The sequence below is a fragment of the Biomphalaria glabrata genome, chromosome 8 (assembly GCF_947242115.1).
Source record: "Biomphalaria glabrata chromosome 8, xgBioGlab47.1, whole genome shotgun sequence".
NCBI lineage: Eukaryota > Metazoa > Mollusca > Gastropoda > Planorbidae > Biomphalaria > Biomphalaria glabrata.
The window spans coordinates 4919721-4937209 of NC_074718.1; the positions used below are offsets into that span (position 1 = coordinate 4919721).

At 33.7% G+C, this 17489-nt stretch overlaps 1 protein-coding gene across 1 annotated transcript; it reads left to right on the forward strand.

Moving 5' to 3' along the window:
* Nucleotides 1-1513: 1513 nt before the first annotated feature.
* Nucleotides 1514-16484, forward strand: LOC106057328 (myotubularin-related protein 2-like). The gene is made up of 18 exons (XM_013214492.2): nt 1514-1620; nt 5453-5648; nt 6172-6247; nt 6646-6740; nt 6902-7012; nt 7350-7451; nt 8058-8144; nt 8325-8399; nt 8970-9044; nt 9725-9913; nt 11381-11472; nt 11859-11952; nt 12763-12861; nt 13370-13477; nt 14499-14591; nt 14832-14945; nt 15362-15541; nt 16111-16484. Exons 2-18 carry the CDS (start codon nt 5463-5465, stop codon nt 16258-16260), a joined length of 1926 nt encoding a protein of 641 aa, XP_013069946.2. The 5' UTR covers nt 1514-1620; nt 5453-5462; the 3' UTR covers nt 16261-16484.
* The last annotated feature ends 1005 nt before the right edge of the window (nt 16485-17489 follow it).

A 17489-nucleotide genomic window follows, 5' to 3' on the forward strand; every position in this document is an offset into this window, starting at 1 on the left:
TTATTTAAAAGATAAATAAGAATTTTTTAAAATTGTATAGATTACATTAAATCATATATTGTATTGAATTGGAATAATTAGAAAATTATTTAACCTTATGTAAAAATAATTAATTTTATATATAGATTAATCAATTGTTTTTAAAAAGAAATTATTCAAATCATAGATGGTTATAAATAGGGGGCCGATTGAGATGGATTTAAATACGTACTGACAGTGATGGATGTATATATGTTTTAGCAAAGCTCTTGTTTTCATGGATAATTTTGTTTCTGCCAACTTGTCCAAAAATATAGTGTTCAGTGCTGAAAAATGTCAACTATCGATAATTGGTCACATATTTGAGTGAATCGAGAGGACTTCACTCGAAGACGTTTTTCTAATTAAATCTGATTGAAAATATGCTTCTAAGTTATCAATTACGAATCTTTAAGTAATTACCAATATGAGCCTCTTTTAAAAAGGATGAAACACGGATTATTTCAATTGACAAACATAAAAACAAAAATATGCAGTCATTTGATCTTCATTTTAATAAAAACAAGCCAACACTGGAATAATCGGGACATGCCATTTGAAAATATTAACATTCTAGAGCACATTGAGCACAAATTTTGTACAAAAAAAAAATAAAAATGTAATTTTACTATGAAATTCAAAATACCAACGTTTATGGACCTATGCAGGTTTTATATGAAAAATGGAATACTACTTCCGGTGTTTATACGCGGATTTCGAACTCACTACTTTAGTCTATTATTTATTATTTTATAGAATAAGTTTATTATCAAGAACAATATCAAGAAGACATATTGATAAAAACCCAGAAAAGTAGTCGTGATATTGTTGATGTCTAGTTAATGCTTCTATTTTGGATCTAAATACAGAAAAAGTGCGTTTGTTACTTAAAAGCTTTATAAATAGTTTAAATTTTTACAAATATTTGTTTGTATTATTTTTTATTTTTTTGCATGTTTCGGATGTCTTAAATTCAGAATTGAAGTCAAACCTCCCGCAGGACGACGAGTGATGGCAGTGTCAGTGGGCAGGAGGGTATGAACCTTGAGCCATCTAAACGACCGAACGACAGATCAGCACGCATAACTGAATAACGCACGACCAAGCAACCATTTGTTTCCTTGTATGAAATGTATGCATCAGTACAATTATAAAAGTTTTTTTTTTAAAGTCCAAAATGGAAATTGCTTTATTTATTTTAACTGTATCCTATATTAGACATTAATTTTATTAGTTTTCCGGTTAATTAGTAACTAGATGATTATCCTGGCTGGCAAGGCATAATTTTAATTCCTGTTGCCTTTTATATATATTACAAATGCCCAGCCTGTGACTGCAGTTGTATATCAAGGATTGGCCTCTTTAGTCACACGAGAAGTTACAAATTTTAGACAAATTAACCCCAACCAAATCATTGAAATCGTCTCTAAGTAATCTTCAAGGGGGGTCGCAACTCTTGGGTTGAGAACCGCTGGACTAGGTCTTCAGAATCTATCGTCTTTTAGTCAAACCATTTAGCAAAGGAGGATCACCGAAAGTAAACAAATCAGACAAATAAAGTACAAGCACGTCAAAATCAATGTCTAGAATCTAGATCTAGAGGCTAGTAGAGTACACTATAGCTAGATTCTAGATTGACTTACTTAGATTTAGTCTTAAAAAGTCTAAACTTTGTTTCACTAGAGTAGACCATCTACTAGTAGAGTAGTAGTATTACTAGTAGTAGACAACTTATTGACAAGAAGTTGAAGAAGTGAGTCTCATGATATCATCATTGATGATGATGATAATGATTCTACTTCTAGTACTACTGTCTAGTACTGTAACTGTCAGTACTGTAACTTAGTGTGAAACTGTACTAGTATTATACTAAGTTATAGTAGTAAGTAGACTCTCGTCTCTATTAGTTTAAGTTGCTAGTTCTAGTGTCTAGTACTACTACTAAATGTAGATCATCTCGTACAGTTTCACTAAGTTACAGTACTGACAGTAGTACTAGAATTAGGTACTAGAATCATGAGACTCACTTCTTGTCAGTAAGTTGTCTACTACTACTCTACTAGGCTACTTAGAGTGACTTAGACTTAGACTACTAGTAACCTACTAATCTACTAATATTACATTATAATGATCATTATGATTATAATATTATTAGTATTAAATTACTAAGACTAATCTGATATCTAAATCTAGACTACTTCACTAGAGTAAGAGTCACTAGCTAGGGCTAGGTCTAGAGTTAGAGATACTCAGATAGACTTATGACTTAACTGACTTATGATAAACTATGATATTAATTATTATTATAATTACTAAATATTATTAAACTCTAGGTAAAACTTTAGAGTATCTAAGTCTAGAGTAATGTAATCAAGTAATGAGTTTAAGTTTAAATGAGTAACTAATACACATAGAATACCATTGACAATTGAGCCTTGAATTGACTTGATTGACCATTCAGACTTCAGACCATTGATGATTGGCATTTATGATTATCCCCTTGCCATTTTATTTTTATCATAGATTCTAATCTAGATCTAGATTCTATAATAAAGTGCCAAGTTCGATCACATTAAGCCCGCTGGCAGCATTTTTCACGTTTGGATTTTTTATAGCACCCTAACAATCTGACCTATGAAAAAACTGAATTCCTTGTCCTTTTGTCTATAAAAATAGATCTGATTTAATGTATCACTAGGCTTAGTTAAAATTAAATATGAGGTCAAAGAGGTGTAGGGTGGGTATTGCCAAGCATATTTTCCCTCAATCGGATTTCTCCCCTAGTTAGTAAGTTCGATCGGGCTGATGGAAGGCTCGATCAGATCAAAGAAAATATATCTAAAACGTTTTAATCTTTAATTTTCACTATGAAGTCATTTTCTTTTTACTCCAGCGCAAGAACACCATTTACTGCCACCTCTCTCATGCTCCACAGCTCCAAATAGTCTCTTTGAGCTAATGAGCCATCAGACTTAAACATAGCCATAAGCCCATGACCCATCTCCTTCACTATCGGGTAGTAAAAAATAATAATTCCACACCTCTTGAGATTGACCTCATCATGAACTTAGCCTTTACAAGGCAAAGGAAATAGTATGTGTTGGAAGGGAAGCAAAAAGGTGAATGCACAGTAGCAATATAGTAGTAATTTGGTTAACATTCAAATAAAAAAGTTTTAGCAATAAAAACTGAACCGATCGAACCTCTATACAAATCGGGGCTGTTCGAGCTTTGCACTTTACTATAGATTCTAGTTAATCTACAGACATTTCAGCCAGTTCAGGACAGAAGAATAAAAAGTAAAGAAGATTAGCTGTAGACAGAGATTAGCTGTAGACAGAGAATCTGGATCTAGATCTAATAGATATACATTATAAAACATTGAACCATAATTTACAAATAGAAAAACAAAACCTTTGAAAAAGACTCTGCAAGACTACTGTCAAAGTATAGAGTAGAGGCACATTTCAGTTCTTATTTCATATCTAGACCAAATTTGTACAAGTGCTACTTCTCCCCAAGTGCCATCATGATTACAGCATTAGAGAATCATTATTTATGATTATGGGTTGTCTAAATTCAGCCAGGAAGACCAATGACTTAGCAGAGTTTAAGACATTGAATTGATTAACATGCATGACTAGATTGACACATGAAATGCGTAGGACTCTAGGACGTAATTGTCTTCTTTTTTAAGTAACGTCTGTAATATACAAGATAGGACTAGGGCTAGAACTTTATAGAAAGATTATAAAATAGATACTAGATGTCAATGTCTAGAGTCTAGAATCTATTGTAGTCTAGATCTAGGTTAACAATTAAAATTTAAATAGTAAATCTAACTTTTTAAAAAATCCATTCATTCATCATTGATTGATTCACTGTTAAATTTCAGATTCATTTACAAAAGTCATGCACATAAGAATTCTAGAAACTAGACTGTGTAGAGTATAGTCTACATATTGAGATAGATCCATCTAGATTATATTGTAGATTTAGATCTAGAGTATAGGGGGTGCGGTGGTCAAGAGGTTAAGTGCTTGGCTTCTAAAACTGGGGTCCTGGGTTCGAATCCAGATGAAGACTGGGATTTTGAATTTCGGGATTTTTAGGGCGCCCCTGAGTCCACCCAACTCTAATGGGTACCTGACTTTAGTTGGGGAAAGTAAAGGCGGTTGGTCATTGTGCTGGCCACATAACACCCTGCTTGTTAATCATTGGCCAAAGAAACAGCTAGTGACCTTAACATCATCTGCCCCAATAGATCGTAAGGTCTGAAAGGGAAAACTTTACTTAGATCTGAGTATATAAATATTGACTTCAAGATTATAGATCTAGAATAATCTAGATTTCAGAAATCTAGACATTAGATATCTCCAGAGAGATCTATCATTAAAATGATAAATTCTTCTAGAATATATCTATCAAATATTAAGTCATGTTTTTTTGGTTTGGGTGTTCCTTCAAAATTTAAGATTATATGTACTGAGTATACATCCTCTAGCCAAAATCTTCCTAGTGTTCTGTTGTCACAGATGACTATTAACATACTGTAGACATTAATCAATAATAATAACAGACTTTGTGTTAATACCAGTAGACATAGAAAACTATCTTTTTTTATTACGTCACATCCTACTTTCTCACAAAACATTCACAATAAACAACATATTAGCACACCTAGTTTACCATCATCAATCCATCATCCATTTGATTGTGGGCTTGAGAGTTAGAGGCTCAAATCCTCTTGTAAAAGGCCTTCACCCTGGACACAAACCCAGAGCACCCATATTATCCAGCTGAGTAGTACACAAATCTCACCATACACAGGTCAAGAACTTTTGGATTCCCAGACATGTTGTGTTGTAAATCAGCAAGTCTGGGCCCATAAAAACAAATGTATTACACAGGGTTACCTCTTCCTCACTGCAGCAGGGGCACAGTAAGTCAAAATTTGACATGTAATGTGCAAAATATAAACCAATAGGACAGTGGCCCATCCTGCTCTTTGCTATAAAATGTTTGTTCAGGCCTGGACAACCTCAACCACAGGAAGGCGTGGTCAGGCACATCAAGTGCTTTCAGACTCCACAGGCTTTTAGGGACTTGTCCCAGCACTCAAACCATTTTTCCATTTCTAACATTAAGATAGTTGCCATAGCATCATGGCATGATGGAAACTCACCGCCTGCTTGGTAGGTGATGTTAGCCCTCCCTGGTAGACCAATGAGTCTGCAATATTGTTGCCAGTCACACCAGTGTGATGTGTTGTTCCATTTTGTTATGTTCTGTTTGGTAGTGAAAAATTATTCCTTGCTTGTATTTTACATTATTTTTACCTAAGTCACCAATAAAGATGAATAGTTTGGAAACTTAACTGACATTTCTGTGTTCCAAAAAAGGTGTTTATGTTGCATTTTATTCTTCTCAACAGGTAAATAGAAATGAGTAAGGAAAAGTCAGAACACATTTCAAGCACCTTTGACTCTCTGACTATATCTGGTGAACGTTTGCAACAGACCTCACCATCCAATAGTTCAAAAGAGTCCAACAGCGTGGGATCACCATCAAAGTCATTGAGCTCATCATCCTCTACCTCATCCGAAAACATGCATCCCCATGAAGCTAAGGTATACAACTGAATCGGTTTGATAGAAGTAAAATTTAAAAATGCTTTGTTTTAGTTCAGCTGGAACATTGCAGCATTGTTATGGTACATTAATGCAAATGTTCTTATAGAGAACTATTTTGTGAGTGATTCTTTAGTAAGGTATTAACAAACTAAATGTACACTTAAAGGTCTTTGAGAAAATGAAAAACATAGTACAGAACCAGGTAGTTTTGAAAATATCCATGCCCTGTTAGATTAACTCACCAAACCGTCTGTCTAAAATAAAAATATAAAGAAAAATTACTGATCATGTACCTATGGACTCTTTGTAAATGATAGTATTGATTTTTCCTTTTTTTTTGTCATTAAGTCAGTAAAGTTTAGGTAATTAGATGGAAATTTAGTTTCTACAATAGCTGTGATATGACATATGAGCTATGTGAGTCGACGCTGTATGTTGAATGTTCCACTTTTATAGTAGCAATATATTTGACCCTGAACAACACAAACTCTTGGTCATTAGACTTACTTTGATATTATAGAATCACAAAGATGGTAAAAAAGCAGCACAAAATGAAGACTGTCTACTTCTTGAGGGAGAAATAGTCAAGGGAAAAGGTTGGTAAAGAATTGCTTGGATCAATAATGTTCATAAACTTTTCATGTATATATATGGAATTTGAGGCTATCCTCTACTATAAGGTCTAACTTGATACAGATTCACTAGAATCGATCTATTCAACAATATCTAACTTCATAGAGAGATGAGATCTTATCTAGTCTGAAAAATTACTACCTTTATTTTTTTCATCCCACAAAATTTGGTTTGGTAAATGGTAAATACCCAGTACACAGATTTTGAAAGCAAATGTTTTCTGTTAAATAAATAGAGCTCATCTGTAAATTTTAAGCATGTTTAATTATGTTTAATTATTCACTTTGTTCTTGTTAAAATATGTAGAAGCAATTAGTTATATTTAACTAGTGTAAAGGGACTTTTTTTTTTTTTTTCACAGCCCCAGATGTGACCTACCTGTGTCCATTCAGTGGACCTATTCGTGGAATTCTAACTGTCACAAACTATAAACTTTACTTTAAAAGTATTGAGAGGGTAAGTTCAGAGTAGGTGGTCCAATTGGTTTGAATTATTGACACAACCATACATTTTAAAACCTATGAGAGAGTAATTCATAGCAAGTGATTTTTAGTACATTTTTTAAAACTTTATTTAAGACCTTGGAAATGCAGTCTTCTCTATTCTTTCCATTATAGGAACCTCCTTTCATTCTAGATGCACCTTTAGGTGTCGCTAGCCAAGTTGAGAAGATAGGGGGCGCCACCAGCAGAGGAGTGAATTCATATGGAATTGATATTTTATGCAAAGTATGAGGATTTTTTTCTTTAATACATGACAGATTGCAGATCTATTCATTAAATTGTTTTAATTACCTAACTTTTTTTTTAACAATGCATTTTATATCTATTAAGCATAATAAGAAAAAATATATATGTACATTTTTGTAATGAAATTTTAGCATGTGGTTTTAATATTAAAAACATATAAAATTTGTTTCATGATATTAAATGATCAATAGATAGGTTGGGCTTCTTATTTTAATCCCAATCAATATTGATGATATATCATAATGATCATATAAAGAACTTTCATATCAAGTTAAAAAGAAATGTATTAAAATAAGTAAAAATAATTTTTTTGAAGGATATACGCAATTTGCGTTTTGCTCACAAACAAGAGAATCATTCCAGGAGGCAGGTGTTTGAAACTATCCAGCAGTTTGCCTTTCCTATTACTAACAAATTAGTAAGTCATACAAACATTTTTTAAAGATATTATTGAAATGTTATTTTGTTTTATGATCTATAAGCAGTCTCTGTCATGAAAATGAGAAATTTTTATTTGGAAGATTGTGTGTTTGCATCTTATGGTCCGAAAGTAACGCTGGGCAGGTCACATATCCTGTATGGAGACGAACATATGCCAGAAGCTGTCTTTTTTTTTTTGGTGAGCTGAAAGGTGGTTGATGTAACATAGGTGCTCTATGGAAACACTTTAAGGACCAGCTAAGGCGCCAACTTGCTTTAACTGACATAGAAGAGAGCACCTGGTTGCATGTGGCTTCAGAACGAGACAACTGGAGGTCACTTAGAAAGGCAGCGGGATACACATTTGAGACCAAAAGAAAATACCTAGATGGCTAAAGAGAATCTAAGTCGACCACCCAGGAACAATTGTTATGCCTGCGCTTGATGTGGCAAAATATGTAGGTCACAGCTGGGGCTGCGTAGCTTGGGGAAATACTGCATTCTTCATTAATCTTCGGACTCGAAGACAAGCCCTATTATTATTATTGCCATCTTTAAATAATAAAATAATGACGCTTCTTTAATATTTCTATTTTCTACATAGCCTTTCTTCGCATTTGAATTTAAAGAGAAATACGGTCAAGAAAATGGCTGGAAGCTGTATGACCCAGCTAAGGAGTTAAAGAGAATGGTATTTATTTATTTATTTTTTGATTTTTTAAAAGCTAAGTTTTTTTAAACGTGTGCAAAAAGTTTCTTTTTTGCTTCAAGACAACATTTGGCCTGATCAGTAAGTTTGTAATTGAAAGATTCTCAGCAGTTTTATGAATCTATTAAAGATGTTTGAAAACGTGTTCCGTCTGTTTTGCAGGGAGTTCCCAATGAAAGTTGGCGGATCAGCAAAGCCAATGAGAGCTATCTGCTGTGTGACAGCTACCCAGCATTAGTAAGTCTTCTTAGTCATCTATACAATCATTGACTAATAATTTATAAGTTTGACTATTTGTCGAAGCAGTTCCAAGTACCTAGCACCACAGTAATGATATTATACAGGGATGTGCAAAAGTAGGTATACAGTACTTAAAAAAATATATATATTTATATGTTGTTTAGTAAAATGTTTTACATGTTTCGGATGTTCCTTCAGAGTTGAAGATAGTTTACTTCCTAGTCCAAACCTCCCGCAGGACGACAGGATGGGAGTGGGCAGGGTTTGAACCCAATACCATTGATAAATCCGAATGACAGCCCAGTGCGCAAACCACACGACCAGGCAGCCATAATTACTGGATTTATAATACAAACAAACTAATGTCACATAAATTATTTTTTTTCAATTAAAGCATTAATTAATCTTGAGCAAGAATATACTTTTAATCATTACTTTCAGTTAAAATAAATGCAGTAAATTATATACATTTTTTTTCTCTTTTTTTTTATCACTGTATACCTACTTTTGCACCCCTCTGCATATGGCCTAAGATAACGTATTTGATTTGTCTTTTCAACTTCTCAGATTGCTGTTCCAAAAACTGCAACAGACCAAGATCTTATCAAAGTGGCTGAATTCAGAAGCAGACAAAGAATTCCAGTAAATCATTTTTTTTAATTTGTTTTTCAGTTTATTATTATTTTTTTTGTTTATATACAAAATTATACTTGAGAATAGCACATGGATATGTATAGAAAGTGTTTTTTTTTTTTTTTTTTTGTTTTTCTTTTTAAGAAAGTTTTTAGATCATTAATGATTGGCTCTGGTGGGCGGGATTGAGAAAAAAGAAGCTTAACATGTTTATAGGAAAATTATTGTCTTAAATATCTGAAGAGACACTAGTCTCATAGAATTAAGTGGATACTTGACATAAGTAAGCATATTATAAATAAGTGGTATATATTTTTTTTAAACTTTATGACTTCTATTCTTCTACCATTTATCCAAACCTCTTCTATCAGTCTTAGACTGGCAGCCTAAAGCTTGAACTAAGTATGTTTACTCAATTTACACTTATTTTTTTTATAGCTTATAAGATGCTCCTGGATTTGATAGTTTTCAGGGGGTTTTTTTAGGTGAATCTGGGTGTGAAAAGAAACATTAGCTAGTTGAAGATAGTGTTGTGTTTCTTTGGTAGACATGCCACATAGTATGAAGCTATTATTTCAAATTCATTCCAATGATGTATTAAAAATTTAATATAAATTGTTTATGAAGAAGAGATATTTGTTTTCATTTAAGTGCCAATTTTGTTTGTTTCCCTTGTAATTCTTCTGTAGGTGTTGTCATGGATACATCCAGAAAGCCAAGCCTCTATCACTAGGTCCTCTCAGCCTCTTGTAGGCATGACCAGCAAGACAAACAAAGACGATGAGCGCTATATCCAGATGATAATGGACACCAATGCACAGTCCCACAAACTCTACATCATGGACGCTCGACCATCAGTCAATGCTGTTGCTAACAAAGTAGGTTTCAAACAAAAAAGATTTTTTTCACAGATGCTGTAAGAAAGCTTTAATCACATTGAAAGTAGTAGCAAATTTATTTTATGCTTTATATCTATGTCATCATTGCTGTGGCGTAGCTAGTGTTGGAGGGGGGGGGGGGGGAGAATTTGAAAATCCCCCCTGGGCCCGCACTTGAAGGGGTCCTCCAAATGAGTGTTTTTTTTTACATTAAAAATGAAATATTATGCAAAATGCAGGTCCCCCCCGACCCCCAAACGATGGAGAACTCCTAGCTACGCCCCTACATCATTGGTTCTTTGTACATGTTGTAAAACTCTCTCTCCTCTTTGAAACCATGGCCTTATCTTAAGCTTGAACTTGAACAAGAATGTGTATCTGTTTGATCTTATTTACTTGGCTTAATGTTAACAATATCACTTCGATTGTTTGATCATTATTTCTTGTATGCAAACTTTACACATTCAAGACAAAGATTTATATATTTCATAAAATCCTTTTATTATTTTCTTTGCTCCTACTGTCACAAGTCTGTGTGGTCACGTCACTATTTCTACCATTGCTAACTTAAGTGTACAATTTCTATATTTAAATTACTCTGCTCTATAATCTAACCCTAAAGTAACTGTTCTTTCAGCTTCCTCTGTAAAGTTGTCTTGGCAGTTATAGTTCTCTTCTTAGCATTTGCCCTTGAAATTTCTCTACTGTTTTAAATTAATTATGTTCAAATTAGTAAAGAAATGACTACGCCTAACAAACTGGACAGTATTAACTTCCTCCCCCGCAAAGAACAATCTACAATTTTCCAACTAAGAACAGGACACACACCACTATTAAATTACCACCTGAACAAAATAAACACCACACAACTCCCCCTTTGCAGACACTGCGCCCACCCCTTTGAAACCGTAAACCATATCCTCTTTGAATGCCCCTCCCTAATCCACCTTAGGCAGACCCTACTTCCACTACAGCCCAACATAACCAACACCCTGTACGGCAGTGCTGAACAACTGAAGAGAACAGCAGGCTATTTTTCCTTGGCACAGTCTGCAAAAAAGCTGACAGCTCAGCAGCAATAAAGCTGGCTAGAAGAAGAAGAAGAAGAAATGTTCAAATTAGTTAATGAAATACTTCCCTATTGGTTCTAACTTCTTGATATAGAGCTATAAGCCCAGTTATTTTTTACTGTCTTGATATAGAGCTATAAGCCCAGTTATTTTTTACTGTCTTGATATAGAGCTAAAAGCCCAGTTATTTTTTACTGTTTTGATATAGAGCTAAAAGCCCAGTTATTTTTTACTGTTTTGATATAGAGCTAAAAGCCCAGTTATTTTTTACTGTTTTGATATAGAGCTAAAAGCCCAGTTATTTTTACTGTTTTGTCAGTTCTCCTAATTTGACTGTTTGTATAAAGTACTGATCATAATTGATGAAGGTTCTAGTTCTTACTGTTCTGCTCTTTAGGCCAGGGGTGGTGGATTTGAAAGTGAGGACGCCTACCAGAATGCTGAGCTCATCTTTCTGGACATCCATAACATCCATGTGATGAGAGAAAGGTAATATAAAACAAATCATTGGCAATCATTTTAATAAACAAGCTAACACTCAGATGGTACAAATTGTCTCTTTTTATAATAGTTACTAGTCTCTTACCAAAACACTTCAGGATGTACATGCCAAGCTAAGTCAGCTAGTAAAAATGCTTTAACTAACTATCCCATGGTTTTTTTTTTAGCCTTTAGAGCTAGTAACAGCTGAATAGTGCCTATAACTAGTTCCCTCATTCACAAGATTACATTTGATCTCAGCTCATCATTTCTAATTTCTTAGACCTGATACTTATGCTAATTGGATTATGTTACATAGGTTTTAAATTTTTAGGTCTCTGTTTAAGTAGTGTAAGTCCTGTTAGAAGTTATTTTTGTTTCTTGTTACTCTACAGTTTACGCAAGTTAAAGGAAGTGTGTTTTCCTACCATTGATGATTCTCATTGGCTGTCCAATATAGAATCTACCCATTGGCTGGAGCACATCAAGGTGAACGAACAATGGCTTTACATTTTTGAGGGATTTGTTTTATTGCTGATGAAGATTATTTTTTTATTAGCCAAGCATCATTTCAAGACCCTTGTTTTTTTTTTTTTATTATTTACTTTGGGCTACTGTAAATCGAATACATTAGTGTCTGTGTGATTGTGCTTTGGTCAGATGATTTACTATTTACTCTAGGTTAATCAAATGAATAAAATAATGTAGACATTGATGAAAGGACATACAGCCTTCTTGTGCTGTGCTATGTTAAACTTATGTATGTATAATTAAGTTCAAGTAGTAAACTTAAAATCAAGTTTTATCATTTGTGGGATGACATGGCCTAAATTGTGCAGATGTGCCAAAAATCTAAAATATCAAATCTTTTCATTTGTAAATATAATTTTGATTTTAAATAACTCAAAATACATCTATGACAAGTTTATTATATATATTTTTGTTTGTAAATAAAGTACCCTTTTCTGCAATCTAAAGGACAGATGATGTAAGGTCATCTGTTTCTTTGGCCGATGAATAATGTCCAGTGCCTATTAGAGTTGGGAGAACTTAGGGGACGGGGTCCCAAAAGTTCAAAATCTCAGCCTTCATCAAGATTTGAACCCAGAACCTTTCAGTTCAGAAGCTAATGGCTTTATTACTCAGCCACCATGCCACATTTTTGTTGTTAACCATGTAGATATGTGCTGGTGATCCATTTGTAATTGTCCAATGGAATGAGCAGCTTAATTGTGTAATTTTGTTCTTAATTTGCATAAACAATTCTGAAATGTAATTTTAAACTTCTTTTACCGACAGATCATACTAGCTGGTGCTTTAAAAATAGCAGATAAAGTTGAAAGTAACAAAACCTCAGTACTAGTCCATTGCAGTGATGGCTGGGATAGAACAGCTCAGGTACTTACACCTTTTACAATATAGTACTTTACACATAACAAAATATTACAACCATGTAAATGTACATTCATGCATCGGTTTCAAACTATGAGAGTCAACATTAGAGAGTTGGAATTTAATTGCTAAGGGAACAAAAGAGTTCTTGCATCTGTTTTTATCATCATGGACTTGTATCTTGATGATAAAAGTTTGAACTCATGCCCCAAAGCATTTTATTTTATGTTTAAAATCTTTTTTTGACTTGATAACCAAGAGGAACCTTCTTTAGATTAGTGAATAAATAAATTTAAAAAAAAAGGTTTATTAAAAAATTTAGAATGGAAAAAAATATTCATGATTTAAAAGGCGTTCCAAGGCAAGCATTCTGGGAACTTGAAAATGTTTTAAAATTAGATGGTACAGACTTTAAAAAAAAATTTAAAAATATTTTTTTATGTCTTATCACAGCTGTTTTCATTTTGTGTCTGCTTGTTACTAATGTCTTATTCTCCACACTTTTATTGTCCAGTTGACTTCGTTATCTATGCTGATGTTGGACCCATACTATCGCACTATACGAGGCTTTGAAATTCTAATTGAACAAGAATGGCTGAGCTTTGGTCACAAATTTAAAACAGTAAGTAACTAAAGCTAAAACAATGATACCAATCCTTCACTTTTTAAAAAAACAAAAGCAGAGTTGACTGTTGTTAAACAAATTACAGGCTTATTTATTTAGTTTTTGTCACAGTTGAGATTTAACCCCTCTTTTCCTTTCTCCTTAATCTTTTCTAACATAATATTGTATCAAAATTATACTAACATATTAGGATCTGATGATTGTTAAATTTTATTTTTTTACATCTGTAAATTATAAATTAAAATCATCATCATCATCATTCCTTTGGGTTCCTCATGGAACAAAAACACGCCACTCTCCACTGTCTCTTGCTAGTTTTTTGATGGCTTCCCAGCTCTTTCCGGTCCTCTCGGATTCCTCTAGTATACTGCGTCACCTTGTTCTTTTTGGTCTTCCTCTACATCTTGTTCCCTGGGGGTTCCAATCTAAGGCCTGCCTAGCTCTGTTGTTGGTATCTTTTCTAAGGGTGTGACCAATCCATCTCCACTTCCTCTCTAAGATCTGCACCTCTATATTTTTCTGCCCACTCATCTCCCACAGTTTGGTGTTTTGTCATACCAGTGTATTTTAGGACATTTCTCAAGCATCTGTTGATGAAGGTCTTTACTTTTTTTGTTGTGGCTTCAGTTGTTCTCCATGTTTCAGAAACATACTGTAGGACAGCCTTGTCTATAAAGATAGAAAAGACTAAACAGAAAATAAGGAAATGTGTTAAGATTAAAAAATAATTTGTTTGGTAGATTTAATAAAGGAGCCGCTTTCTATTTTCTGGCTCATTTAGCTGGATCTGTAGATTATAGATTTGATTGTTTTGGTACATTTCTATTCTTCTTTACCATTCAGTAATGTAATGTTTTACAATCACAGAGATCTTGTGATCTTGTAATTGTTGGTCTATCCATGTCTAAGTTATGTTTTTCTAGATATAATTAGAATTAATATGTATGTTTATTTACCTCATGTAGAAATGTTAAGATGGACGCTCTGAAATGTCTTGTAACTAAATATATTTCCTCAGCGTGTGGGACATGGAGAAGATAAACACTCTGATGCAGACAGGTCTCCAGTGTTTCTCCAATTTGTTGATTGTGTCTGGCAGATGACACAGCAGGTGACTATTTTAAAACTACTCCCATTACTGCTGCCTCTAGATGCCATTTTTTTGTCACCATAACTCAGTATAAGAGGAATTTTCAAGAGATGTTGTTTTTTTCTATATCATTTAAACATAAAAAGTTGTTTTTTTTAATTTATATTTAATACTGTTAGTATTGACTATTTTTGTTGAATCTAAATTGAAAACTAGAATTTAAAAAAAAGTTGTCTAATCTCTGTTTATTTTCAATTGCAGTTTCCAAATGCTTTTGAATTTAATGAGCACTTCTTGATCACCATTTTGGATCACTTGTACAGCTGTCTGTTTGGAACTTTTCTATTTAACTGTGAGAGAGAACGAGTCAAAGAGGTAAGAGACTTTGAATCTCAGAGTTCACAGAGTTTCATTTCCTGTGGTCAGTCCTGGTCAAGCTATTTGTAAAGGTGTTTAGACATTGTTATTGCCTTGTCAGTTATTATAATTTATTTTGTTTTGCTTTTTCATTTTTATAATCATGAAGCTGATAAAAAAAAATGTTTATTGACCTTGTTTAATTTTAATAATCTAAAGCTTTACTTGCGTTCGGATTAATGTGACTATGAATGGTACTGGAGATAAAAAAAAAACTTGGATAATGTTTGACTTCTGAAACTGAAATATTTTTTTAGCCTTGTATTTTTTGTATATGTTATGTGTCCTCTAGAGATCATAGCAAGGCCGGTGTAGCCACTTGAAAGACTTTGATTTTTATCTTCATACTCACTGCCTTATTGTGTGCCCCCCAGCGTGTGCAGGAGTTGACTGTATCCCTGTGGTCCTTCATCAATTGCCAGTTGGAAGAGTTCACGAACCCCCTGTACGTGGCTCACATCCACCAACATGTTCTGTTCCCAGTGGCCAGTGTTAGGAGGATGGAAGTCTGGACTGGCTACTACTGCAGGTGGAATCCCAGAATGAAACCTCAGGTAATTTTATCTCATGATGATGTCGGTCACTAAGTTTTAGTCGAGACTTTTGGTTTCTGCTTCAGCAGAGCTTAAAGTGAATACAACAGGGTGGCTGAATCAGAAGCTGCATGTTTAATTTTATATAGTACTGGGATCGTAAATGTTCCCGGGTCTAGCCAGCTCTCTCAATAATTCCTAAAAACATGATATTAGAAAAGCATGTGTATAAAGTAAAGATATACAACTTAAGCTGTCTGGTCATGCATTTAGTATGTTGATCTACGCCCGTTCGTGCCCTGATAACTTGCATGAGGTTTGAGCTGATGCTTTCTACATTTCTGAAGGAATCTCCAAATCTATTACAATAAAATAGTTATGCTCAAATCACAATCGCTAATGATTTAGACTAAGAGTTTTTGGTGATTACTAACACAACCCATGTTTACTATTGTATAACATTAGTCTAAAGAGAAGTTTTTAGTTTCATGCTGAAAATGAAATGATTTTGGTTAATCAAGTAAAAATTGGATAAAACAAATATCTACCCTGTTTCTTACTAACCAGAATTTTTTATTATAAATGTTCAGGAGCCCATCCACATTCGCAATCGTGAACTTTTGATACTAAAACTACAACTGCACAGAAAAGTAGAAGAGTTGCAGAGAGAGTTGGCAACGAGGAACAGGCTGAATGTCCAGTCATCGCCTCCGAGGTTTTCCAGTGCTGTAGATATATGATCCAAGGAGGAGTTGTGCTTGTGGCAACAGACACTGAGTACTGCAATGAACTTTTTTTTTTGAAGCCTATGTGATGTAATTGTTGGCAACTAAATTCTTGGGAGGACTCTGAAACACGTGATTTGAATTATTGACTTCTGCTTGTCTTGTAGCTTGTGAAAATAAAATGTACTTGCCTCTTTGCTCTCTCTCCAAACTAGAGATTGGTGGGAAGCGGGGGGAACTTGGGGAAAAAATAAGAAGTATTTACCGATGTGAAAAGTTGATGATTCTACACAATTGATCTTAACAATAAGATCTGACAGAAAAAAAGTTGATTGGGATGCTCCTAATATAATCATTATTTTAGAAGTAGGCAAGGGGTTGCTAATTTAATCAGAAATATGTTCCTAATATAGTCATTATTTTAGAAGTACGCATTGGGAGGTATTCCTTACCCCAGAAATAAATGTGACATCTGAAATTGTTACCAAAAAAAGAGAATCGTATTATATTGTCCTATGAGAGAATTGATGGACATAATGTTGAATAACATTTGAAAAAGATAGTGTTTGGATTTTAAAAGCTTTAAACTTGATTTCATTGCTAGATTGTATATTTGATATGTAGAAAACATTCACTGAACTGAACTGACCTCTTGTTTTATTCATGCTGAAATGTAGAATTTTTTCATCATTTTATTTGTCTAAAAACAAAATAACTAGTTTATTGCTTCATACTTCAACCTTTCGTTGAGACTTTGTTTCGCCTTTTATTTCCCTTGTACGCTAATATTGACTCCATAAACAATAAAATCCCAACAGTTTGTCGTTGGTGCATGAAGCTATTAAGTATTACATAAATGTGCAATGCACAAGATTTCATGTTCATTCTTGATTCATTTCATTTGTATATTTAAAAGGCTCACTGTTTGAAAGATCAAGGTCAGTGTTGTAAATTGTAACCGCTGTAAGTAAACCTTATGTCGAGTGGTAAACTTGTGTATCTAGTGAACGTTTCATCGACTGTAGTCTAAAAGATTTCATGGGCTCTGACATTTTGTAGTTTTTACAGAATGTCTTATTCAACGATACTATTTATCTTTGTTATGATTTCTTTGACCATAAACTAAAAAGGCTTGGCCTCACAACAGAGTATTTGTTATGCCACAGCTGCTTGAAAAGACATGCAAGTCTATGTCATTGAAATTGAATCATCTTCTCTTTTGAAATAACGTTGGTAATCTATAA

Bases quoted from the DNA above. Each gene is read 5' to 3' on its own strand.
- LOC106057328 (XM_013214492.2), top strand. From the start codon at position 5,463: ATGAGTAAGGAAAAGTCAGAACACATTTCAAGCACCTTTGACTCTCTG. The intron at 8,145-8,324 runs GTATTTATTTAT...TCTGTTTTGCAG, and splicing joins CTAAGGAGTTAAAGAGAATG to GGAGTTCCCAATGAAAGTTG. The intron at 14,946-15,361 runs GTAAGAGACTTT...TGTGCCCCCCAG, and splicing joins AGAGAGAACGAGTCAAAGAG to CGTGTGCAGGAGTTGACTGT.